The 26,995-nt window shown below is 38.6% G+C and overlaps 1 protein-coding gene across 4 annotated transcripts; it reads right to left on the reverse strand.

Annotated features, from left to right (window-relative positions):
* LOC133218154 (uncharacterized protein F13E9.13, mitochondrial-like) lies at positions 1–26,855 on the reverse strand. Of its 4 annotated transcripts, none has more exons than XM_061364295.1 (7): positions 26,781–26,855; positions 26,500–26,574; positions 25,426–25,508; positions 17,843–18,023; positions 9,600–9,750; positions 7,425–7,552; positions 1–1,438 (listed from the first exon to the last, which is right to left on the reverse strand). In XM_061364295.1, the coding sequence occupies exons 2-7, from the start codon at positions 26,570–26,572 to the stop codon at positions 1,248–1,250; spliced, it is 807 nt and encodes a 268-aa protein (XP_061220279.1). In that variant the 5' UTR covers positions 26,573–26,574; positions 26,781–26,855; the 3' UTR covers positions 1–1,247. The 4 variants fall into 4 exon arrangements, with proteins under 4 accessions (XP_061220279.1, XP_061220280.1, XP_061220282.1 ...); XM_061364296.1 differs by having other exon boundaries at positions 26,763–26,785; XM_061364298.1 differs by lacking the exon at positions 26,781–26,855 and adding an exon at positions 26,748–26,772.
* Positions 26,856–26,995: the final 140 nt, after the last annotated feature.

The raw sequence follows: 26,995 nt of genomic DNA on the forward strand, positions 1-26,995 counted from the left end.
TCATCACCCCTTTTATGCAGATGAAAACCCATTTGAGTTCCATTCACTTCTGATTTTTTGGATGTGAATGAGTAAAAAACAATTCAAGAAAGATGCTGGCAACACATTATATTTTCACACAGTGATGAATGTGACTTTTGGCAACTGTAATCAGTTTCTTTAAAGATAATTATTGTCACAGAACAATCCTTAGCAGTGTACTGGTTGTAGTTTTCAGCTGACTATTTGAAGATTACTGCTGTTCTTTGGGTTCTTTTAAACTTCCATATAGCTAAAAGATCAAATTCAAGGGGAACCTCTCACAACACACATAGTAAGACTGTAATATTTTCCCTCTACATTTTACAGGAAAAAATAAAAATCTGTGTTTAGCTGTCAGCTTTGGTAGAAAGGTTTCCATCATAATTACACTTTGTGTACTGGAGGGAACCTGGCAGGTTTTAACATCACTAATACTAGTCTGGAGAGGTACAAGCTGTAGGAGCTTGTCGAAAAATAACAATAAACCTTTATTAAAATTTCCATTTTTTGTGAAAACCTTCTGACTAAATTCCAACTCTACTTAAAATGTAATTAAATATTTACATTTACTACCTAATAAGTATTGTAAGTAAATCAATTTCCCAATTATCCTAAATTTTTATATGGGATACAATTACTACATTTTTGTAATAAGTGCACAATTCTAATGAAAAAAAAACAACAAAAAGATCTTGAACTTTAAAAGAGCCCTTCATTTGAAGAGATGAAAGAGCTGTGCATTCGTTCATTTATTATGTCTTACAACCCCCATGTGACGCAGGTTCTATTATCATCATTTTACCGATGGGGAAACTGAAAGAGTAATTAACTTGTCCAATTTACAATACTCTTACCTGTAAACTAAGGGCATTCTATTGTACTCACAAGCAAAACAAAACTCAGCTCACCTGTGATGGGTATTTACTACAAATTCTTAAACTCCATAGCATTTTACTTATAGGAGAGAATACATTACACAAGCCTTCAGAGAGCTGGTTTTGTGTTAACGCTGGCTTTGAGTGCCACAGAAATGTGCTGCCTAGAAGCATATCTCAGAGCACAAGTTTATTGTAAGTGCCACCATGTTTCTCAGCTAGTTATGGAGATGATGATTGTTTTCATTTCAAGTTATTAGCCCTTCAACCACACATTTGTGCTTCAATTTTGTATGATGTATCATAATAGATTTATACACACACATACAGAAATACTGCTTACTGACAATTTCATTCTCTAAGTTTACGTATATGTTCCATAAATTTCTTTACTCGGTCAGCATCAACAGCATTTGCCCAATAGCCTTCTTTCTTGAAATACGAACCAATTATTAGAGCATTTGCATCCAAGTAAGTCATCACGTTCTCTAGAGTCACTCCAGACCCAACTAGCACAGGAATCTTCACAGTATCTTTAACCTCTGAAAAGAAGAAAACCAAAATTAGAGTTAAGTCCGTCTTTGGAACTCTACCAAGACTTTACACAGTTTTTCAACAATAAAGTTGAGGATCAAGAAAACAGTGATCACAGTATTTTGTACTACTTCTATAGAATGAAACAACTTCTCTAGAAAAAAAAAAACTCCTTTAGTTCTCACTATTTTGTAAGATACAAAAGTTGGGTCTTGATACCATAACTATACGCCTCTTTATTCTCAAGGAACAAGATTTAACCAAGATTAAGTTGAATTGGCTGGCAGAGAATGTACTGCATTTTACTATAGTCCCCTCACTAATTCATCTTTACTCCACATCCCTGGTAGGAAGACATGCCAGATGCAGGAAGTTTTTGCACAGCACTTTTACTTACTGTGATTGTTACTCTCATGCTTAGAGGCTCCATTGTGCTTGAGGTACTACACCTACACAGACAGGAGCTATTGTTTACTACCAGGTTGCAGTAGCACTCAGTATAGATTCCAGGCAAACCATATCTATTGCCTTGACAAAGTACGCACTGGAATATACTGGAATGACTGTGTGGGCTACTATGCTCCATGTGGAGTCTCAACATTGTTCTCCATTTCCCTTACCTTAAGACATGTCATCCCCTCCACAGTCTTCCCATGAAGTAATCAAAATACAGCTACAAGAACAGGATGCCATTCTTGTTTTGATTTGTCATATCAACTCAGATTCTTTCTTGCAAGTCTGGTGAGAACATTACAGTGGCAGAACTACTCAGCAGAGCTGTGCTTATTACAATCCTTCCGTCATCAGTTTAAATCACAGTAATGGTAATTGGACTGGTGTGTATTTCTGCCAGGTATCGTTACTGAATTTATGCTACGTTGACAAATAGTAGATCTTCAGTGAAGAGACAAGAGCAGCCTTATTCACAGGGAAAAGGAATGTGTCCTCTACTTCATGATAAATTTCAGGGACTCAAAAGTAGGAAAGCAAGCAGCAGTCATATAGACTACACTGATAGCTCCAGAAAGCAAAATATAATACTGATAAAGACTACTTTTCTCTCTGGCAATGGCAATAGAACAAAAAAGCCCTTGTTGTTTTCTGTATACAACATGTGTTACTTTATCATCTGTCCCTTTACCTGGCTCCAAAAGGAGAAATAAACAAAATATCAAACAGAACCCCTTCATCCCTCACACACACGGTGGATTCCAGTGCATGGTTCACTGTAAAATGCATACATTCCAGCAGAGCTGGATGTGAGGAAATGGATCTATGGCTCAGCTACCACAGTTCCCATTTTTTAGAACAAAACCAAAAGGAGATGGCTGCTTTAAGCATGGAAAAGTTCCCCATAGATAGAAGTTATTTAAGAGTATTTTCTGCAGAACTTGGGTCAGTACTAGCCCTGGAAAAAGAAATAAAAATTAAAAAAATATCCCAGTCCAAGAATTACTTAACATCCTTCTCATCCTCTCATTTCAAACTGACCATCCTCAGAGTTACTTCTGGGACTGGATGCTTCATCCCTTAGAGAAATGTGAGGCATTATTTCTGACCTTTAAACACATATGAATTACCTTAATGGGTGATAAACTGATATAAGATGGTCAGAGATTGAGGTAAGAACATATCCAACATGTAAGAGTCTGCTTCAAAACACTTTGTTTAAATGAAGTTTCATCAGCAGCCTTACTTATTAATTATGCTTCAGGGAAGACTAATTATTTATCACCTTCCTACTTAACTGAAGAAAGGGGATCAATTAAAATGCTCTTGAATCTCTTTTTAGGTCACATGACCTACCATTTTTCCATGTAGGAACAATAACTCCTTCTTACAAATATTTCAACACAAAAATAAAACCATTCTACGCAGTCCTTATTGAAAATTTTAAATAAATCAGATGGATCATGCATATATAATTAGAACTTCAGTTATTTTTATGCATATTTTTTATCCTTATAGTCATCCTGCTTACAGGAACAAAATAATTAAATTTTTGTTATTTACAGTATGATTACTGAAATCCTGTTCTAGAAAAATCACAATACCTATATAGTATCTATGTGCTCTTGGAAGCATCACATTTGCTTTACATAGCTGCCAATCCATAAGTAAGGTTCTACAACTGACCAAAGGTGTGTGCAGCAGTGCTTGTATACTGTCTTCCTAAGGGAATTGCATTCCAAGTCAACATTTGTTTTTAGGACAAGTGCATAAGGCACATTAGCAGTAGTCATTTGATAATTATTTCATATTGCCAGGAAAAATTAAGAGCCAAATAATTAAACAGACCATGATCACCTGGGTGTAAGACAGTTGTGTAGTCCTAGCGGAGAGGAAAACCCAGCAAAACCTGAGACTGTTGTGAAACCACAAAACCCCCAAAGCTTTCCAAAGCAGCAAGGTATCCAACTCCTGCTGTCATCCATACATGACACATGGAGTCCACACACACCTCCTGAGCTGCAGGTTTATTCAGAGTGATGATGTGAGGAACAGCAATGGGAGTGCTCAGTCTGCAATGAGACTGGGGTACCTAATTAAGTATGCTACAGATGGTACTTCTACGTCATTTCCAAGCACATCAAGGCCTGAAGTTGATTAGTACAAGGTGATTTGTCTGTTGGCTGGGTTAATACAAATTCTAACTTGTAAAAGAAAAGAAAGCAACAGCAGTTTGATATGCTTTTGTATGGCAGTGTTCAGTCACTGTCAAGATGTCTCTAAACACAGAGATTTAAATCTTTCAGCTTTCTTGCCTTTCTTTTCCTGAGTGTATATATATGTATATATATATATTATTTTTTTTTTTTACACAAAGAGAGAAGGAGACAATTTTTTGATGCTACAGTAACAAGATCCTAAAGTTTACAGAACTTGCATGTTTCTCTGTTTCAGTAAACTGTAACTAGAGGGCACTGCGCTCTTTCTTGTGACAATACATTAGCAGACACGTCTCTAATAAATTCAAATAAAGTAGTGCTGGGTTGCAAAGCACAATGAAAGAATTTAACTATGGTACGCACAAGTTACATGAAATAAAGGCCAAATGCTCCTAGCTTGAAAACAGTGGTGAAGAGCAGTGTAAAAATAAGCACCACTGTGCCAATAACTTGCTTGACTACTCCTCTTTTAACAGCTCTTTCATATGCAGTAATCACTGTACCGTACACAACACTATGTTTATGGTAATGCTCCACTGAAACACATTTTTTTTTAATTCAAATGACTGTTATTAAATGTGTGGCTTACAAAAAGCTCTGATCAGTCTCACATGTCTTGTTTATTTCAAGAGTACCACAAAGGCAGCAGCCTCTATTTTTACCTAAGTGCATCATCAGAAGGTGAGAGGGTGAATCAGCCTCGATAACCCTTTTATGAGCAATAACTAAGGAGGTGACAGTCACAGCCAGTTGCTGAATTTCTTACTGTACCCTGTTTGCCACTGGTTACTCAGTTGAGGCCATTTGCTTTGTTTAAAGAGACAACTAAGCAGTCGTTATGCAAAGATTTAGTCACTTAAAATACAGACTGGATGCAAAGCACGTATTTCTGCAGTTGGATCCAAAGAGAAAATGTGATAGATTACCACACTCCAACCAAAGAATGTTTCAAAAGGTAGAAACTGGAACAAACTTCTATAACCTCTTGAATGAAAATATGGTTTATTAATTAATTGTACCTAAAAAATGCTCAGCTATAATTCCTGCTCCTTAATAATGTGAAGTCCGATTTTTAGACCTTGTACTGCATCAACTACTAGTGCCCTGGTATGCCTTGGGCCCTGCCAGTCTCTGCATGGGGCAATACTGATGGTTGCCTATAAAAAGGCAGTGACACAAGCTACAAACAAAATCCTACTTAACACAGTTTGGTGGTTTGACAGGGAAACACTCATTTCCCCCACCCCATCACAAATCAGTCAATTCAACACAAAGACACAAAGGCAAAACCACTCTTATATTAATGCACAACAAAGCTGAAAAGAAGACATGACAAAAATCTCATCTGTCTCTTGGTTCTGCTTTCAAGAGATGCTTTGCAGTGTGATGAAAGGTGCCCAATTGTGTGTATCATCGTAACACAGCACTTCCAGAGCTGCATAAATTCGTGAAAAGCAAAATTTCACTCACATCAACACCAGCTTTGTAGACTGCAGATCTGATTCCTTTTAAGAATCTGCTGACATAGTTATGCCTAATTTGTCATTTCCTTATACCCCGGAATACTGATTTTTGAGTTCTTCTCTTAATTGTTTTGAGCCAACATCGTTCTCATGAGAGGGTCTGCTAACATCCAGAGTGCTGTGACCTAAGTTAAAATAAACCCATGATCTTCAGACTCTTGTTTTCATAGCACAAATCCAAACACAAAATTAATGTGTGTATTTCATTACAACTGCCAACTCTGATTCATTTTGTTCTTTGGACCCACAAAGAGAGCAGGACAGACTGACATGTTTATTCACATAGAAGAAAAGCAGAAGCCAGGGTGCTATTTGTTTGGCATCCTGTGATAAAAAAACTTTGGGCCTGGAGGTCAGGTTTTGCTCTTTGATGCAGGAAATGAATGGCTGTTGCACATGCATATGTGAAAGCAGAGTTTAACCTAGGATTTTGTCCTAAGAATTATACAATATATTTTAAAATTATTTAATCTGCATGGAGAGTGATGGGAGCATTAATTGCAGACAGTGGTGAAGCTTATGATCAAGGAAATTTTGCAGTCTCTAAAATAGGCCTAGCTTTTGGGTCACCTGTTTCACGTATCATTTCTAGTCTTCTATACCAAAAGACTCAACTAATTCAAGAGCTCAGTGTTCACACCAACCCATCATTTTAACATTGGTGACTGAAGCATAGCCATTTATAACGCATTATCTGGCAAAAAGTTTAATGTGTGAAATAAGAATCCATTTTGACAAGTTTAACATTCATTTTAAATGCTGTTAAGCACATATGATATAGACAAAAATCATGAAAACACTAAATAACTTCATGTTATTTCAGAAGATAATACCTGAGGCCCAGGTATCTGTGGCAAGTAAAGTATGTTTTTCACGCTGATCAGTGAACAAAAGTTGACTACAATACACTCTTCACTAGAACTTCAAAACATGACAAGTTAAAGCGTGTCAGCAAAAATAAACCCTAAAAAAAATTAATAAATTACACGTTCTATTTTATGTAGAGAGACCCTCGAATTCAAGAGATTAAATTAAAATTAGTGATGAAAATTAAATGCCACCATGACAGAACTTTAATTCCAGCATGGGAGCAATCCAATTTTATAACAGCTCAAACTTATGCCAATAGAAAAATGTGAAGAAACTTGTAACACTTTGGAAAGGGTAACAACTTGGGTCGAATGACCCTCCCTTGAGAAAAAGTCCACACCATTTAAAAAGTATTTTAATGTAATATCTGTGTATCTACCAGTGAACCTGTACTCTTTCTGAAATCTTTCAAGCAGTACTTCCCTTCGTATTACTGATCAGAATGTTGCCTTATCGAAATTCTCCTTTTCTTTCAGGACTTGAATTTCCATTGTGAAAGATAAAAATGCCTTATTCTTCAATGGAAAGATTTATAGTTAGGTAGTTTTCTAATAGGGCTATAATGAAGCTTTTTCTTGTATGAAGACTTGTTAGAAATGAAAAGTTGTGGGATTTTTTCACATGGTTTTGTGGACATTTTTAATATTTTCTTCCTATATAAGCCTCGGAATCATTCAGTGTTACAAAGGCTTGAAATAATCCTCATTTTCATCCCAACAAATTGTTGTTTAGAACCCCAAGACAGCCAATCTGAACAGCGCCTCAATTACATAATTTCTGCTGTATCAAATCAAACCCAACAGTGAGAGGTTTTTTTCTTGCCTCTTTTTTTTTTTTTTTTAATCCCTTAAGGAACAGCAGATATATAGATTTCTTTCTACATTAATCTAGATTTGCTGCCCATTGTTTTACCTTTGTCTGACAGCTCTCACCTTTCAGCTCCTGGGGATCTGCGGGCAGTCCAGTCGCTGTGCCAGTCAGTATAACCCCATCAGCCAGGAAGAGCTCAGCAGCCGAAGCGGTCTGGGCCACACTGACATCCGCCGTCAGAGCGTGAGCACTGTCAACAGCATGAACATACCCTGTGGTTACTGTTGGCACACGTTTGTTATCCACCTTGTTGAATGTTCAGTCTAACTGTATTTCTTTATCTTTCCTACTGTCAGAACAACCAAAGGCAAGCTTTGTGAGAGAGGGTAAGCATACTGTTTTAAACTAGGAAGTAACATCACAACATGAACAAGAAAAAACCCAACCTTTTCCATCAGGGAATCGTAATTGATCTGTCTATTGTTCTGGGTCTCCTGTCTCTAAAGAGTGATTGCTGAGTGTGAACTACCAAGTGTCAATTGAGACAGTTGCTTACATGTTGAGCACCTGTATTTCAGAAGTGTTGAGCACACACAGCTCTGACTTCAAGTGGGATTTATAGATGTGCAGTCGTTCATAAATCAGATTCTGTTGCTAGAACAGAATTAACACCCTCCATTTTACTAACTAACAGCAAGTATAGTTATTACCTACGATATAATCACAGGAATCATCTTACACACTAGTTGCAAACACCAATTACCTGCAACCTAGCTTTTCAACAGCAGTCTTCATTATATGGGTGATGCACTTTGTATGAAACCTATAGCAAAAGCAGCTTTTAATTTAAACAGTTCTAAACTTTGTAAGAAGTCCAGCCATTGCTGGTTCAACAGCTGACTTTGTTGTTTCAGTATCTACATTTAAGTAGAAAACAGCGGCCATGGCTGATATGCTGCACTGACTAGCGTGCTGGAGACAACCTCTTTCCTGGATCTGCCTGGATGGACAACACCTGGGGGGAGTCACGCTCCGGCCATATTCAAAGGCAGCATATATGTGCAGTGTGCTGGATGGGAAAGGAAGTACACTAACTCCCTTTCTGCAGCTGGAGAAAGGCAGGCTTAAGTAACAAATACATACAATGAGATTGAAATGAGGCTTAAGGCACCCTAAGACTAGCACATGGAGGGTAGATGTAACACGTTTCTACATTGGAAAGCTCAACCAACATGTACTTTAACATTCCATTTTCAGCTTATGAATCTGCCTGAAACAAAAACATATTTTCCTTTGTTCAAAAGCAAACCCTTTGAACAATAGAAGTATAATCCAAATATCAATTCATCAATTGTCAAGACAAAGTCATATGATGGTATCAGGGTTTTTTTTTAGAAAAAATTCTAATGCAGTGTATTTTTATTCATATATACATATATCTTTATATATATAAATCATTAGAAACCACTCTGAAAGGACTGTAAGAGCTTAATTTGGCCACTCTGCATTGTTTCCATTCTACTTTGAAATTTATTACCTGTATATAAGGCTTTTAAGATCTTCCAGACTTGGTTATTCTCATGATTACACACATACTACACACAAACATTTTAATTAGGTTATTTAGCATGTATAATACATAACACTTGAGCAGTTCTTCTGAGAGAAAAAAAAAACAACACAAAGAGTGACATCTAAATAGCTGAAAGTACCAGGTGACAGTTATGATAAAGTATCAGCAGAAAAGAAACTGGATTCATCTGTCATAAGTTCTTTCTGTTTGATAATCACAGAATATAATCCATACATAGACAGCGCTGATTTAAGTAGAAGAAACCAGTATTATTGGCAGGAAGGAGAAAAAGGAGAACGGCTCTTTTAAAATGCCATAATATTATGATTCGGATGCTTTTATATGGCAACTGCTTGCATAACTAAAAACAACCTTGTATGCCTAGCCTGCAGAAAGAGTATTTGTTTAAACGTAACAGCCAAGTATACAAAATCTCAGCTAATACCAGATGCAGAACTTTTTTCAGTCTGCATTTATAAATCTTGAAGGTTAAACAATGGCAAACTTCACAGATGCAGCAAATGGAGCTAACAGGTGCACATTAATTTTTAAACAAAATAGCACATAATGACCCTAATAGCATTGCAAGACCTTGCTTGATCAATAAAGTTCTCCCTATATCATTAACTTTCCTGACACTAAATAAGCATAAAAAAGAGCAAAAATTTAGAAAAATAAAATCATTATTACATTAATATTTACATAAAATATTGCTTGGTTTTACCTGTGTTTCTTTTTAATATCAGCAAAAATCTGAATGTTCTCTGCTCCAACTTGTTTTCTGTATCGTAGCAGGTTACCTGCACAGGCATTTATAATCCCTTCATCAGCAACATGAGAAAACACAAACCCTTCAGCACGGATAAAATCAAGACCTGAAAAACACACGATTAGCAGTATCTTAGCTAAAACTGAAGCCTGAAAAACAAAAATTCTAAACCCAAACAAAACCCAACCTGACTGCCCTTCTTATCTAATCCTAATGCAAGTTGTTCCATAAGCTCTAGGACAAATCAACCTTGCTTTTCCACATATTTAAATTTTACAGTTTTTATTTTCGCCTATATTATCTCCAACTTCTTTCCATCTTACTGCCTTCAACTCTCACCCTCCTGCACAGAGACCACCTACCCCCCTCATTTCCCTTCTCTTTCCCTGCCCTTATCAGTTTGTCTCTGAGAAGAGCTAGCTGCACACCCTGTCATAGAATAATAGAACAGTTAGGGTTGGATAGGACCTGCTTCTTGCTGTGTGGGCATGTGCCAACAAAGAAGCAGGTAGGTCAAAACACAGCTCTTCAATCTCAGTGATGCGTCTTCTCTCCAAAAGAGTCATTAACTTGGGTCTCTCTTTCCAGATACTCTTTCACTGTATTATTTCCTTCCCAACATCTATTTCACTAAATACACCTCAAGTTGCTCACCAGGTCAAAAAGCATCAAGGATATGGGCAGAGAGGAATAGCAGTGTCTTCTTTCTTTAGGAAAATAGGCAAGAAACACAGCCTATATTATTATATACATTATATGCAATCTCCATCTGAATGTATCTTGTTTTATCTACACAGCACCACATCAACAAATTACTAGAGCTCTGCCAAAGGTACAAAAAGATAAGGTTTGGCAAGACTGAAACATTTTCCGCTCTACTCCAACCATCAACTCTACCATGTCTATGGTTTTCACCATATTAAACTAATTTTTTGCGCCAGGAAGGTTTTGTGGAATGGTTACCAAAAAGGAAGATTACGAATAGCAATGACTTCACAGGCCATTCATCTATGCTCAGGGACACAGCCTTGAAATATTGCTGTGTTGAAATCCTGAAGCCTTGGGCCAGTGTAGCAAGCCCACAGCTGTGAGGCACCACGACTGAATTCTGACTCCCTTCTTGTATTCCCCTCTTTTCTCCAGTCTTTCATAGCCTTGAGTTTATTTCACCTATCACTTAGCACATGAGTAAAAGCTCTGCATTCATCTTGTCTTTTGCTGTTCTTCCAGTATGCTTTAGAGGTTTCTTCCAAGCCCTTCTGAAGCTCTGCTGCTTCTCCAGCTTTGGAGTCAGCTGCACATTTAATTAGAGCTGACATCATCCCAAGGAAATGAATGCATGTGAAAGCAGCCATCAAGAATGCAATCCCACCCACCAGAGAACTGCTTCGGCAACAGAGGCCTCACTTTAGCACATTTCGAATACAAACATAAACGATCTTTAAAATGTATTTACCAAATGATAAGGTGCCTGTTTATTTTATAATTTCAGTTTCATTCCAAAAGCCCTGAAGTTGCAGAAACAGAAGCCTATGCCTTATAGAGAAGAGCCTGTATTGCTTAGCAACACAGAGAAGAAACATCAAGCTAACAAGAAACATCACAGATGGATGCCAAATCAAATGCAAGCTGTCCTGTGCCTTGAGACTAGTGAGTGAAAGGCATGGATAACTATCAGGATCCAAAGACAAGAGTGTACCACAAGTATAGTTACAAGTGCTAGTAGATGTTGGGTAATAAACACACTGCAAATAGCTAGACTGAGATTTCTGCATCTAGGAAAGCAAGCTATAGGTTCTATTTCTATAGATACTGCACTGTGCAGCACAGTTCAGAGCTATATAAAATGACTTCTCTAATCATAAGACTGTTGACGACTCTAGAGATATGTTACATTTTCACAGCAATCGACGTCTAACTCAGAACGGGCTATTCACAGAGTAACTTCATTTACTGAAGTCACTGCTTACATGTTGTTTGGTGATGTTTGGTTTGTTTTCCCTTAACTTGGAAATTTAATACTTTCTGCTAAACATTAGGATTGTTTACATAGTTTAACAAGGCTGTACTCTTTATCTGGGTTTTTGGAGGCTATGAGAATACAAACTTTAACCAAATGTAATAGGTACAGGTACCAAATTATTATCCTGTGAAGCCATAATCAAATCCCATTAATGAATTCATTTTTATGCTTATAAAATTGTGAGAATGATACTATTGTTTACTTTCACATTTGGCAAGTTGAAAAGTAACAGCCATTGAATAGTTAACAGACAGTCCTATTTCTGACTTATGTGGGAACAAAGCAATTTTTTCATCTCACTGGAAAACAAAAACAGGAAATTTCCAATGAAACCTAATAAACAGAACTTCAAGACTGTATTAAGAACATGTAAATCAAATAACTAGCTGCTGCAGGGCCTGCTCAAAGAACTAAAGTTTGTCTCTCTTTCACAAGTTAGTGTTAGTCCACTTAATTTAGTCATATTTAAACACCTTTACCTAAACAGCTGTGAAGGTCTACCTGTAGAGAAAAGCTTTATTTCTTCTTTTTTATTTTCCTTCCTATGATAATTTATGATTTAAAGGGAAAAAAAAAAAAAAAGATGAAACACTTCTCTTGCAAAAAAGATAGACTGAAACACTTCTCTTGCTGGGTAAGAAAATACTGCAAGATGGAGCTGATGGAAGAAACATCCACCTTAAGTGCTGCAAATGTGTATGTTACTGCATTTTAACAGCCCAGGACAGTGAATTGGATGCAGCCACTGAGAAGCACTTTCTCAGGTATGTTTCTTCTCTTCAGCTGTAAAGTCAAAAGGAGCTGAGACCAAGGATGTACTATTTCACAAAGATGGAATCCAGCCTCTGCTCCTGGTTGCTGTTGAAATTTGGACTTCAGGCAAACATATTTGCCTTTACACAAAGGCAAGATGCTGCAGGTTAACTTTACTGGTGGTATCTTGTTTTATAGGTGCAGTAAATCTTGGCTCCCAGCTCTTCTTACCTTCCTAATGCAAAAAGAATTGGAAAGACTAATTCTATGCTGAAAATGGAAACTCAGAGGAGTATCAACTTTGGCTGCTATTGATGCTAAAGGCACACAGTCTCCATGCCATGAAGACCCTTTGCTACTCAGGACATAGTCTTGCAGCAGCTCCTTTCATGCTCAGCATTGCGCCATGGCACCCACAGATGCTCCCAGGAATGCACATGAATGCTGAAGTTCTCAATTTTGCTGCCTCCGTGCCACCACAGCATTACTAATCATAGAACAGTTAGGACTGGAAAGGATCTTAAGATCATCAAGTTCCAACCCCTCCTGCCATGGGCAGGGACACCTCACCTAGACCATCTCACCCAAGGCTCTGTCCAATCTGGCCTTAAACACTGCCAGTTCTTTTGGCAACCTGTACCAGTGCCTCACCACCCTCACAGCAAAGAACTTCTCCCTTATATCTAGCCTGGACTTTCCCTGATTAAGTTTAAACCCATTTCCCCTTGTTCTATTGCTACAGTCCCTGACTAAGAGTCCCTCTCTGGCATCCTCATAGGCCCTCTGCAGATACTGGAAGGCTGCTATGAGGTCTCCATGCAGCTTCTCTTCTCCAGGCTGAAGAGTCCCAACTTTCTCAGGCTGTCTTCATGCAGGAGGTGCTCCAGCCTGCTTATCTGACATGGACAAATATTTTTGAGTTGTGACAATGATGGAAAGAATTAACCAGCAGTGGTAGTTAAAAAGAAAAACAAAAAAAAAGCAGTATACAATTCTGTCCAATTCTATTCCACTTTAAACAGTATCATGAGCTGCAGCACATGAATTCCCATGCAGGATATCTGCTGGTGGGTGAGGGAAAGCAACAGTCTCAGACAGCAAAACTCTATTTATAAAAGTCATGGAGATACCTGGGTACCTGGGATATCTTCTGATATAAGTCTCACTAATCAGCTATCAACTGTGTCATTATCATTGATGAAGACTAATTCAGAACTGGTATTTCAGTAACACGATTCTTAAAGGAGAAAAGGGCAGTTTCACAGACAGATGGAGATCCAGTTGAACTAGATGATTAAGTCCCTTTGTACTGAGCTATTCTAGATTTATAAGATCAGAGAAGATAAAACTTACAAACTGAGCCCTGACTCATGCAAAGTATAACACAGGCTCACCCAGGTGTAAGGAAGCTGCACCCTACAGCAGACCCTAAAGTCCTTGCTCCCAAGACCCAGACTGAAGCTCTGAATCTCCACAGTCAAGTAGGGAGGGGTAATGGAATATGAGTGTTCATGTGCATCACTACGGAAATACAGTCCAGGGGACTGTTTTATGCCTGGAAGATCAGCAGATGGCCAGGCCAATATTCTGCAATGGCAATTTTTCTTCAAATCCTTCTTCTCACCATTAACTTTGTCTTTATTAGATTAATGATGGGGCAGTTATCTATTTCTTCTTAATCACTGCTACATGTTGGTAATGGAGAGCATGCAGAATGTGCAAAATAATAAAGGGAGTATCACCAGCATATACTCCCTGTACTAGAAAGGCTTGGCACCTCGTTCACAAAGGCCTACATCGGTAGTTTAGAGCCAAGAAAACATTTCACTAATGCAAAAGAAAACACAGATATCAGCTTGAAGGTTCGTGGGCAGTTGCTTTAGACACAACAATCCGCTCTAATATGAAGCAAACAAAAGGAGCCCAGGTAAACAACACAATGGTTAATTGCAAGAAACAAGACACACTGATAAATAAGAAAGAAAAACCAAACACTGTGCCTAAATCTGACCCAGACTCAGTGAATATATTGTGGCCATTTCTGAGCACTGAGAACTGATAAGTAATATCCACCAAACAAAAATAAATAAGGGAGCATTTCTACTTTTATCTCCTCTACAAACGCTCACAGAACCTGCTTATATACATCATTCTGTTTCAAGCAGATGTAGTTAATTAAATCAGAAACTACAAACAGGAAATTATACACCTCTAAAAACCACATGGAACACCTGTTAATAATGAACCAATTGAAAAGTAACTGTACAAACAAATTCTGACTTGCTTCTCCACAAAGAGCATTTTAGGAAATAAGGAAGATAATACAGGCTTTGGAGGATGTCATTAAAATAAAGTATTAAGTAGTGTTGTTTTTTTTCTGAGAATAAGTATTTGAGATTAAGGGGGGTTCCAGTAAAAAATATCAATACAAAACTGTACTATTCTGTGTTGTCTCCATGTTTTGTGGTCTATGGCTCCATAGTGACAGCGTATTTTAAATTAAAATGTTTACATTAGAAGAGTGAAAAGTTGAGTGGCAGAGGACTTTAATATTAAGGAAGGTGTGGCATGGCTCTCCCCCACTATTTGTAAATATAATGACACTAAATTTTGGGTGGCCTAATGTTGCCATACTTACCCTTATGAACAGACAGCTTCCAACATAGCCTCTTGAAGTCAGAAGGGAAAACAACACAACAGACACAACAACGCCCTGCAGTGAGGTCCAGGCCTGGAGGAACCATGGCCCAGCAGATTGATTCCCTTGGGCAACTGCATCCTTGACCCCCTGTGCTGGAGTTGATGTGCTGAACTCCAGTGTGCTGGACTCCAGTGTGTGTAGCACTGGAGTCTGAAACAACCTTCTGTAGTAGAAAGGTTGTCGGCAACAAATGTTTTGGCTGGACAGTTGTTATTTGATTACATGAGAAATTTCTTGCTCCTTAGAAGAGTAGAGACACAGCAGTCTTCTTTTTCTCAAGATCTCCCTCTATTTTCCTGTCATTGCCCCATACCTCTGAAGAACCCAGCAGAAACATGTTTTTGCTGGCATTCCTTCCTTTAGGTGCTAGTTGAATAAATAAATGCCTCCTAAAGAACCAAAATAAATAAATAAAATCTCTCAGCCTTCTCAGTTGCCTCATCTCCTGATGTATTACTGTTATTTTCACATTTATGCAGTACCTTGTCAATATGCTAGGAAAATTCAGTAATTTCATCTATTACTATTTGGCTATCCTCAACAGGTTTATTAGCTTAACCACATGTTGCTGATGTTGAGCTTCTTCTAGTAATGCTGTATCTTTCCCCTTTACAAAATAATATCATTACCTTCACATAGGTTTTTTTTAGCTAAACCACCTTCAAGCATTTTTTCTAGTGAAAGCATGCAGGGCTTACTTTACTTTAGGGCACAGATACAGGTTGGGCAGAGAAGAGATTCAGAGCATCCCTGCGGAGAAGGACTTGGGGGTGTCAGTTGATGAAAAAATTAACATGAGCCGGCTTCAGTGTGCGCTTGCAGCCCAGAAAGCCAACCGTATCCTGGGCTGCATCAAAAGGAGCGTGACCAGCAGGTCGAAGGAGGTGATCTTGCCCCTCTACTCTGCTCTCGTGAGACCTCACTTGGAGTATTGTGTACAGTTCTGGTGTCCTCAACATAAAGAGGACATGGATCTGTTGGAACAAGTCCAGAGGAGGGCCATGAGAATGATCAGGGAACTGGAGCACCTCCTGTATGAAGACAGGCTGAGAAAGTTGGGGCTGTTCAGCCTGGAGAAGAGAAGGCTGCATGAAGACCTCATAGCAGCCTTCCAGTATCTGAAGGGGGCCTATAGGGATGCTGGGGAGGGACTCTTCATTAGGAACTGTAGTGACAGGACAAGGAAGGGGTAATGGGTTCAAACTTAAACAGGGGAGGTTTAGATGATATAAGGAAGAAATTCTTTACTGTTAGGGTGGTGAGGCACTGGCATGGGTTGCCCAGGGAAGTTGTGAATGCTCCATCCCTGGTGGTGTTCAAGGCCAGGTTGGACAGAGCCTTGGGTGACATGGTGTCCCTGCCCATGGCAGGGGGGCTGGAACTTGGTGATCTTAAGGTCCTTTCCAACCCTAACTGTTCTACGATTCTATGATTAATAGCCACCTATTATAACTGTGTTGACATTAAAGTCACTACTAAGCTGCTACAGAACAACTAGTCAAAGATTTGCTACCTACAAAGCAGCACTCAGTTTAATACCATTTTGCTTAAAGTGATTTTCTTTTCTTTTTTGCTTTCCTGCTCAGTGAACTCGAGACAGTCGTTTTTAGAGAAGTGCAATGCATTCAACACAGGCCTTTCCTAGTGGTGTTCTGCAGTTACAGAGCAAATAGCGCAGAACAGCAGCAGAGCTGAGCAAACCTCAAGCTTTCCAGGCATTCTCTCCTTCATTAATAATTGCTGAGAAGTAAGAAAAATACATTGTTCCCACACTATTTACCTTATTTAGTGATCAGTTTTGCTCCTAAAAGGAAACAAAGCTCACTAATGGTTAGACTATTGCTTTTAAAAATGTGTAAATATTTTTGCAAATGCCTCTGTACCTCAAATATTCTACATGCATACAATTCCTAAAAATTAAAACTGGATTTGTTAGCATTTTTGCTTTAGGTTTTTATGTAGGTTTTACTGCAGCAATAAATACTTGGTTTTGTCAGTTTCTCAACTGGCTGAATACCTTGAAAGCAGCAACTTACATAGTACAAAGCCTTCCATATTAAAACAGACTCCATATCTTTAAATCATGGAATGTTACAAATAACTAAAACTGCTTCAGCAAGCAGCAGGAGCACAAAGATTAGCAAGTCTAGGATTCATGCAATAAACATAGATTAATTTATATTTAATGTTCCCAAACGTAATTTAATTTTAAGTAGTTTGGCTAGCTATACACTCAATTCTTTGTTATTACATAAAAGCTTAATTCCATCCATTCATTTAAAAAAAAGGCAATGAAAACTTAGTTTTAATGGATAACAGTAGTAACAACAATATATAATCAGATGCTGATACAGGATGCTTATCCACAGTGGGTTAAATTGATCCTTAAATATAACTTCACTGAAGTAAACAGAGTTACATCAAAGGTGGCTTTTAGACATGAGTGGGTTTAAACTAATCATTATATTTAGACAGGTTTCACCTAGTAAGCTGTAGCAGTGGCCTTGGGATTTTTAGCTGCCTCCAACTGAAGAAGTGCCCAAGTACCATCGATTATAATCAAGCAGGCATTTTTCTCAAAACCTAATTTCTGCTTTTTCAGGGTACAGTGAGCTTTTCATGTCTCATTTTTCATGGTATCTATGTTAGTACAATACACAATTTGCACAGAGTAAATGCCATAGCAAACAACAGTAATAACTGACGAGTCATTTCTATTACCTGCAGCAAGAGCAACTGCTATCGCCTGTTGATTTGCAGCACACAGGATCTGGGCACCCAGTGCTAGATGGGGGCAGGCTCGTCTCACTGCAGCACTAATGACTGTCATCGCTGCAGTTACTTCAGGCCCAGGACGCACCGTGTAAGGAAGATCATGCATGTTTTCTACTATCAAGCCATCCTGGAGAGATTATTATAAAGAAATATGATTAAACTGGAAAAAAGGACCTTAAAAAACATGGCTAGTTTACCATTATGCTGTTCTGTATTAAAAGACACAGGAATTTAAAGGTTTTCCTTCAAAGGAAGGATTATCTACAGTAAATTGTATTGATGCATATTACCACTCTTAAAAGTACTTTCATCAACAGCATGGTATTTGCAGGGAAATCATGAAAACAAATAAATGTGATTTTAATTATACATTCATCAATTTGGTTTCTTTTGATCCATCCTAAAATGTGAACTATAGGCGAATGAGTTAAACCTTATACCTCATTAAAAATAGTGTAAAGCCAAACTTCAATTATCTGAATGGAATATAGGATATTGAATATGTTTGGACAATGGAGGATGCAGAGATAATCAAGGCAATTTCCAATTAAATTAATGTCAAAAAATGTGTTATTTTTGGTAAATAAAGGATTTTTTTGTTTGACTATTACTGAATCTATTTGCAGTGTTCCTAATACTATGGTTTTAACTATAGACATTTCTCTCATTCCAGATTAGGAATTACGTGAAGCTACTGCTACTTATTATCTACTACACAGCTCACTCCACACAAACATACTCTTAGCAAACAATGGAGTGATTAAAAAATACTCTACAGATATAATTTATGTGATTTATTTAATATCCTGTACTTTTCCAATCATTGTATAGTATATACCAGAAAGTTTTCAACAACTGCAAGTCATATATAATTTTGTCAAGGACTAATAACAAAAGTAAAGCCTTAAAATATATTTCAAGTCTGATGTTCTGCATTTGCAGAGAGGATGTTAAAAGAAGCTAGACATTTCTCACCAGCTTCAATCTAAATATAAAAAAAATCTAATAGATTAACTGTACATATAGAAAACAAATTTCATGCTCTCTGGAGTTCTATCACATATCTTAATCCTTTAAAATGAGAGCTTTACATTTCAAAGATATTGTAACTGAGCCAAAATAGAAAGAACAATGTTTTAGAAAAAAACCCAAAAAAACCCCAAAGCAAACCAACTAGAGATTAGAGAAAGAAGTCTGGTTAACAATAACATAGAGAATCAGGAAGGGGGAGTGGGGGAAGATTTCTATTTTAAAAAACTTTCATATGTAACACTTCTTTAATCTTTGTTGCAGTGTAGAAGCTCTTTGGCAGTAAAAGATAAGACAGTATATAAAATGCAGTCAGCATTTAATGGCTGAATTACCAAGTGAGCTACAGACATGATAAATAAACACCTAACATGGAGGATGAGAACAGCAGAGTGGAAGTCATTGGTGGAACAGCACTGCCAGACCGAGCACACGACCCACATGCATTCAGTGCAAGCATTCAGCCACCTTTAACAAATGGCTTACAGCTGAGTATTTAAACACCCAAATGCATGCTACCTTAAAAACAAAAGGACCCAATCGATAATGAAAAAACCAATCTGAGCACCCAACGTTAGACTTATGCACTATTTGTTACTCTTCATCAGCATATTGTATTACAGAATTCCAGTCCCAGAAAACCTCAACTAGGCAAAGGAAAACGAGATATGATATCTAATCAAAACATCTGATTTTGTTTGTATGTCCAATTCAATGTATAGTCTAACATCCACACTTCTCTACCTGTGATGGAAGGTAGCCAATACAACAAAGATGACAACCAGTCCTCAGAAAACTCACAGCATTTTCAGAAGTTGGAAAAAAAAAAAGGAAAAAAAAAAAAATCACAACCTTTTAGTTTGTTCCTGTGGAATGAGGTTACAACTGTTCCAACAAACCTGAACTGACCAAGTGTTGTTGAAACTCAAGTGCAGTTACCAAATCCTTTGTGGTACCAACAGAAAGAGAAACCCCTTGGCCTTTTGTCCTCTGTACAAAAATTAATTAGGTCAGTCTAAGCAAGAATGCAAAGTTGGTCAGTAGCACTATTTGGCAAAAAGATTGATCTAAACCTATCATATTTTAGCAAAACAAAACAAAAAAAATGTAATAATTCCTCAAACCCAGGTATTTTTCTTGAGACCACAGGATCTAGAAGCCCTTGGTGCTTGGCTTAAGTATGCTTTGCTAGGCAGACTTAACCAAAACATGGATATCTATGAAACTCCAAGCTTATCAAAAGGGCAAGGAGATAGGGTCTGCAAACCAGCTGCTTTCAGGCAGTCAAGAATCAACCTCAATAGGACACACAAGAAGAAAGACACCTGGGAATGGGGCTTCAGACGCTCAGCTCCTGAAGAGCCATGCTAGTAGCAGGAAAAGCAGAACAAGCTCACAGAATTCCACAGAAATTCCACAGTGAAACTGAGCTTTCTGTGGCTTGCTACTACTTCAACAGGATTTGCATAAGGCAAATTATTCCATTAGATTAATGAATTAATTCATTCTAAAATTAATTTAAAACCTAAGCCATGCTACTGTGCATATGAATTCTTGCTCAAAATGCAGGCATATGGGAGGATTCCAACATTCCTCTCTTTTGCCTTGAACTTGCTATATTCACTTTTCAGCAGTTGTCGCTTCCCATGGCCTCAAGGCCCATGGTTACAGTGAATATTTTTGGTATTACTTTAATAAAATCTTATTCTTTTGGTACCATCCAATAGACTCTGTTCTTTTGCATATTATGTTTTATTTAACTAAAAAAAGAACAACATACGTTCTGCAATAGTGAGAGCTGAACTACAGATGCATTAACTCAGAATTTTCTTTCATATTTTATATTAAAAATAACACCACAGATTTCTGTGTTTACTGAATTGATATGTATATAAAACAGACTTCATTACTATCAGGCAGCTAATTAAAATGGTGGAAAGAAAACAACTATGCTGAATTCAAGTTCCTGGCACTTAATCTTACAGTTTAGAAGTTCGTAGGAACAGCTACTGTATAACACACTCCAAAGAAGAATTTACTTGGATAATAAAAGATAAACTCTAGCAAATACCTTTTGTGTTCCTTTTCCACTGAATATTACGATTACTTAAGTGTTGCTTGTATATAATGGCCTCATTATAAACATTTCTCAAACAATATATTCTCTTTTTACTTTGAATGACTTCTGAAGTGCTACATATGTGTGCAAAGTGCCTCTTGTATCAGAGCTATCTACTAGAAAATAGGTCATTTAAACAGCTCTCTGATTTTATAGAAAAATAATTTCCATAGCTTTATTCCCCTTATAGAAATAACCTCTTAAAGCACTTCAGCCTCATACACATCACAGCAGAAAAAACTCAAATGTAGTCACAACACTATAAAGCACAAGTATAACAATCTTACAAGCTTCAACTCAGTACCTACCTAATGTAACTTTTATCTAGGACAAATTTAATCTTGGTGTTTCCCTTGACAGAAAGGTCTTACTTATAAACACATGCATACTAATACAAACATTTACAAACTTAAAACAATTACTCTTTCCTCCAGGAAGAAAAGGGGACTATACCTTGCACTATACCCATCATTATATAGGTTCAGATGTACACTGAGATAATCACAGCCTTTCCCACCACCACAGTCATGTGCTCCTTATGAAGGAAATCGGGTGCCTTTGCAAAGTATTTATGATCTGTGTCACACCACAGCTTTGTAGCTATTCCTTTGAAAATTCTATCTCTAGAACAAGAGGTTACTGCTTTAATAGACATAATTAGATATATTACTAAGCAATTCTCCTGCATATTATCCAATGGCTGAAGCACCTCTCTTATGAAGACAGAGCTCCTACAAGCAAGCTGGGCTTGTTCAGCCTAAAGAGAAGGCTCTGGAGACACCTTATAGCAGTTTTCCAGTACCTAGAGGGGCCCACAAGAAAGCTAGAGAGGGACTTTTACAAGGGCAGGTAGTGGCAGGACAAGAGGGAATGGTTTTAAATTGACAGAAGGGAGATTTAGATTAGACATTAGAAAGAAATTCTTCCCTCTGAGGGTGGTGAGACACCGGAACAGGTTGCCCAGAGAAGCTGTGGCTGCCCCATTCCTGGCAGTGTTCAAGGCCAGGTTGGACAGGGCTTGGAGCAGCCTGGTCTAGTGGAAGGTGTCCCTGCCTGTGGCAGAGGGTTGGAACTGGGTGAGTTCCAATGTAAACCAGTCTGTGATTCCATGATATACCATAGGAAGTATTTGTCTATTTTATTCTACTGTAATACAGCTAAGATTTGAAATGTTAATCTCTCTAATCCAAGTTACAACTACCTACATGTTTCTATGCAGAAATAGTACTTTATTATGTTATTAAACAGAATATTATGTTATTATTATCTCAACTGTTATTAAACTCTAATTTGAATCCCAACTATCATTATAGTTAAGAGTAATAGAATTGAAACTTTTTTTTTCTTAATCAATGTAAAACATGTACTAGCAAATCCCATTCCAGTTACAAAGACAAATGAAGCATCAGGAGGATGAGCACTGGTAAAAAAAAGCAAACCAAAATTTTGTGTGGTAAGAAGCATCATAATATTTGCAATTCAATATAACTTTATGATTTGGGGATTTTTTTTTTTAATAGAAATAGTTTTACTTGTGTATCTCTAACTGTCTTTAATGTCAGCTACTCAAGTAGCTACAGCTAGATTACAGCAACTAGTAGTAATCTATTTCAATGAAATTAGAGGGAACTTGTGCTCTATTTTCTCGCTACAGAGAAGCATCAGAGACTGAACAGAATGAATAAAAGTTTACTTGAATATACATTTTGCATTTGTTTTAAGCAAAAGCAGATACAAATTGGAGGAATCATAATGCCTCATAGCTTGCTTCTTATAAAATCTTGCCTAGGGAATTTCATTGTTTAGCAACACATGAGTACAAAGCATATACATTTTGAGCACAGATGGCTTCCTAACTGAGCACTCACTTGTTTTCATTACTGTGCTGTAATATCACAAATCTTTCATATTTGTTATGTTAAGATGCTAATGTGCCAGACAAGTCACCTTTTCCTGAAAATACTAGGATTTATCCAAGTGCAATGCATGTTGACTGAGCAAGACCATATACTTTATTTGTAAATGTTAGCACAAATTCAAGCAACTTGAGAAAATATGTAAACATCTAGTTGTGGCAAGATGGTTACTTATCCTCTAAAAGATTTGGAAATACTGTCATTAGAAACATCTGTGGAAAAAACCTGTAAGTTTCTAGCTGTTCTTTCACTAGAAAAAACAGACAGCTTAGCAGATCACTTGAGATACTGAGGGGCAAACCCAAATATATTTCCATTACATATGCTGAATAGTTACTCTGGAATAGTGGTGGTCTCTATTTAAAAGCCAGGAATTCCTAAAAGTATCTATAACAAAAACTTACTTTTATCTTAAAATACCATGAAAAAATAAACAAATAAATTGCAGAATGTGTTAGGCAGCTATACTGATATTTATGGATGCTCTCCTGATTATTTCTGACCTTTATGGCACTAATAAGGATTTGTTTGTCATACTGCTGTTACAACTGTTAGAACAAAGATTGATGTGGAATGTACACTGATGTTCTTGTGACTTCTACAGCAAATCAACTAAACATAACTTCAAGCCTTGAATTTGTCCAAATGTGCAGAAAAATGACTACAATCACCTTATCTGTCCTACACAAGAGTTACGCTTAAAAAGATATTCAAGTTCGGAGACTGCAATGCAGGAAGAAAAAATGTAAACCAGTTAGACCTGGAATAGCAAAATTTATTTCAGCTCTTGAAAAGACAATAAAGTATAAACCCCAAATTAAAATTCTGTGTTAGAATGGATTTTAAAGCTTGTTTTAAAACTGTTCCAGCTTTGTGCATGTCAGCAGTGAAAGTAGCTGCTTCTGTACCCTCCCTTACCTTTAGGTATACTTAGTGTTTTCTATTTGCTGATAAAAGTTCTGATGTGCAATTAGTACGTAAAGAAATGGGTAAACAAGCACTGAAACTTAAGGCAATGGCTTTATAAATTACAGATCACTTGTATAACCACTTCCTCTAACACAGGAAGACAAAGACTAGTACTTGCCACTTCTGATGTAAATCAAATCATGTTATACCTCATATCATCATGATACTGTAACTGTAAAGTCAAAATATAAAGTCTCGGTACAGAATACAGAGCTGTTGCACACCTGCTCCGTCAACAGGCACAAAAAGGAAGAAAATTTACTCATCCTGTACAATTTGTAGTATGAGATTATTCTAACTGGGCGGCCATCTTGTACTTGCCCATCTGATTCACAAGCCCAACTATGTAAACACCATTCTTTCACACTGATGTTTATCCTTTAAACAATTCCCAGGATTCTTCCTAATTTGCTAGCTCTCTCTGCCCATAATCTACTTCATGTGACTTGTCTTGCGTTGTGACCTTGGTCTGCTATAATCTAGACTAAGTTCTTACATTCAATTTTGTTCAGTCTCTAAAGTCTCATGGTAACTTACACCATTAAAAATGTTTCAACCAGGTTGTTAAAGTTTTGCAGGGAACAACAGCCCAGAGCAGTGGCTACTTGTTCATTTAAGATATTTTTCAAACATTGGACGTTAGGACATCACTTTACCATGCCAGAAAATGTACATAATACTGTACACTCAAAGACTGGTGCAATGAAATGTTTAAAACATATCTGAGCTTCCAAAAGTACATGTTAAAATCTGTTGACCAATGAAGATTACTATTCCACTTTATGTACAGTGGCAATTCAGTCAGTAATATTTGCTTTGACTTGCCTCTCACTGAGACTGGCTTTTTGGGCCTTCTCTTCCAGATGTGCAAAGCTGGCATACTTCCAGTCAAGGGGCTTGAATAGAAAGGTTAATGGGCAGCAGAAAAGCTCCTAAGCTTACCTCTTAGTTTGGATTCCCTGAATAATCTGTGGTGTTTTGGTACAAACACAAGTGTGGAGCAATCCTGCAGCCTGCAAGTGACTGAGATATGCAATGCCTCGGCTGTGTATGCAGCGTGCCTCCATGACTTCATGAAACCAGAGTACTGCACAGAGCTAAAAATACAGTGGCTTGTCAGACTGGATAATGAAGGATTCTACAGCCAGATACCTAGAAGGTCATCAACTATCCATGTTGCAGTCAACGTTCCTTTTTTTCTTTCTCCCTTAAATTGACTTGATTCTTAGAAACTGATGGTAATCCAACTGAGGCAATTCAAATTACACAGTTTGAGTATAAGCTTTTTCAATTGTTTTGGGTGCATGTGATGCTTATTTTAGGTTTTGTAATCAATGCCTACTTACGATATTGAAATGAAAGATGTGGATTTAAGCATCTTCCTAAACTATGTTCTTTAAGACTCTTTGAATTATAGACTCAATTTAAAAAATATCACCTATGAAGAAGCAGCTTTGTGTAAATGCTGCCACAGGAAGTAGGAACCCAAAACTTACAACTCCAGCATTCTTGTAAACTTCTGCCTCTTGACAAGCTTGATCAATGATCTGGGTCAACGGAAGAGAACTTCTTGGTGTCCCTGCAAGAGTAATGCTGCTTACTCAAGGCATGCACAAACCAAAACCACATACAGCAACAACTTTCAGGTTAACTATGGAGATTGGCACACTGAAATAGAGAGAAATAGAATAAACTTGCTGCAAGGTTGCTTATGCCGTGCCTTAGTGGCTACTCTTTCGTTAGCTGAACTTGTCAGGTTTGCTGTAACTGTTCAGCACCTAAATGTGATTGACAAACTTGATAAATACCTGCTGTAATCTCTTATTGTACCCGATCTGCTCTTGGCTTGTTATTCCTGTACTTATTATATATAGGCTACCCTGCATTAGTGATGTTCCGTGCAATATAGCCTACGGCAAGACCAATCTCTAGGTCTGTGGAATACCTGTGCTAAACACAAGTCAATTTAAAATTATGCAAAGCTATCTTTAACTCTATTCTGCAAGGTTGATTGTATCTGAACTTTGGTGTGTTTCATAGCAGAAATGAACACACATGGATTTTGCAGATTTCAGTGAGTTTCACTTAAGAACAGCTCCAAAGCCTTTTCTGATGCTTGGGCTCCTAAAGCTGGGCACTCGGAGTCTGAAATGTGGGCTGTGAAGAGCTCTCTGGCAGCTTGGTTACATGGTCTGGTTTCATGGAAGGCTGGCCATACTGCCCAGAGCCTGCTTCTGGGAAAATGTGGAGCTTGGTGAGCTCTGGGCACCAGCCTGTCAAGGGGATCTGCGAGAGCTCTACCTGTCCCAACACCCCCTTTGTATGATTTTATAACCATTGCCTCCTCAAACACGGCTCACCAAAACCACCCCGTGCTGCCTGTGCTCCTCACGCAGGAGTGCCTCCTGCCTCTGCTACTGGAAAAGGGGAATGCTGGAAAGGGGAATGCGCAAACCTATGGTACTTCATCAGGGGCCTGGGGCGGAGGCCTAATACTCCCGGGGGAGCAGGCCCTTTCCCGGGCCGCAGCCAGGCTGACAGGTGCCGCTGCCGAGGGCGCCGCCGCTCACCTGGCAGCGCTCCCAAGTGCACCACCCCGACGACCGCTGCCTTCAGCCGTCCGAAGAGGCTGGGTAGCAGCATCCCTGCGGGGAGGGAAGGAGAGAAGAGATCAGGGCCGGCGGGGGGGGGGGGGGGGGGGGGGGGGGGGGCCCCGGAGGCGGCCCGCCTCTCGCCGTGGACAGGCCGGGCCCGTTCCCGCTCACGGACGGGGCTGCCCGGCCTGCTGCCACAGCTCCGTCCCTTCCGCTCCCCGCACCTCGGGTCACCTCACCCCGCCACCGGTATCCACCTGCGGCAGCCCTAAGCGCTCCTGCCGCTTCCGCGTCGGTGCCGCCGGCCCCGCCCCCGGCCCCGCCCCACCCCGCCAGTCCTGTCGCGGGGTCCCGCGGCGCCCTGTGCAGCTCCCCGGGTCTCGCCGCCGCGCCCCCCGCAGACCCCGCCCCGGCCGCTCTTCAGAGCAGAGCGCGGGGCCACGTGTGCGGGCGGGCGGGCGGGGAGGCGGCC

This window comes from Neopsephotus bourkii, unplaced genomic scaffold (assembly GCF_033783945.1).
Source record: "Neopsephotus bourkii isolate Nb327-2 ecotype Australia unplaced genomic scaffold, CSIRO-AGI_Nbou_v1 NB_1204, whole genome shotgun sequence".
In the NCBI taxonomy this organism is placed as follows: Eukaryota; Metazoa; Chordata; class Aves; order Psittaciformes; family Psittacidae; genus Neopsephotus; species Neopsephotus bourkii.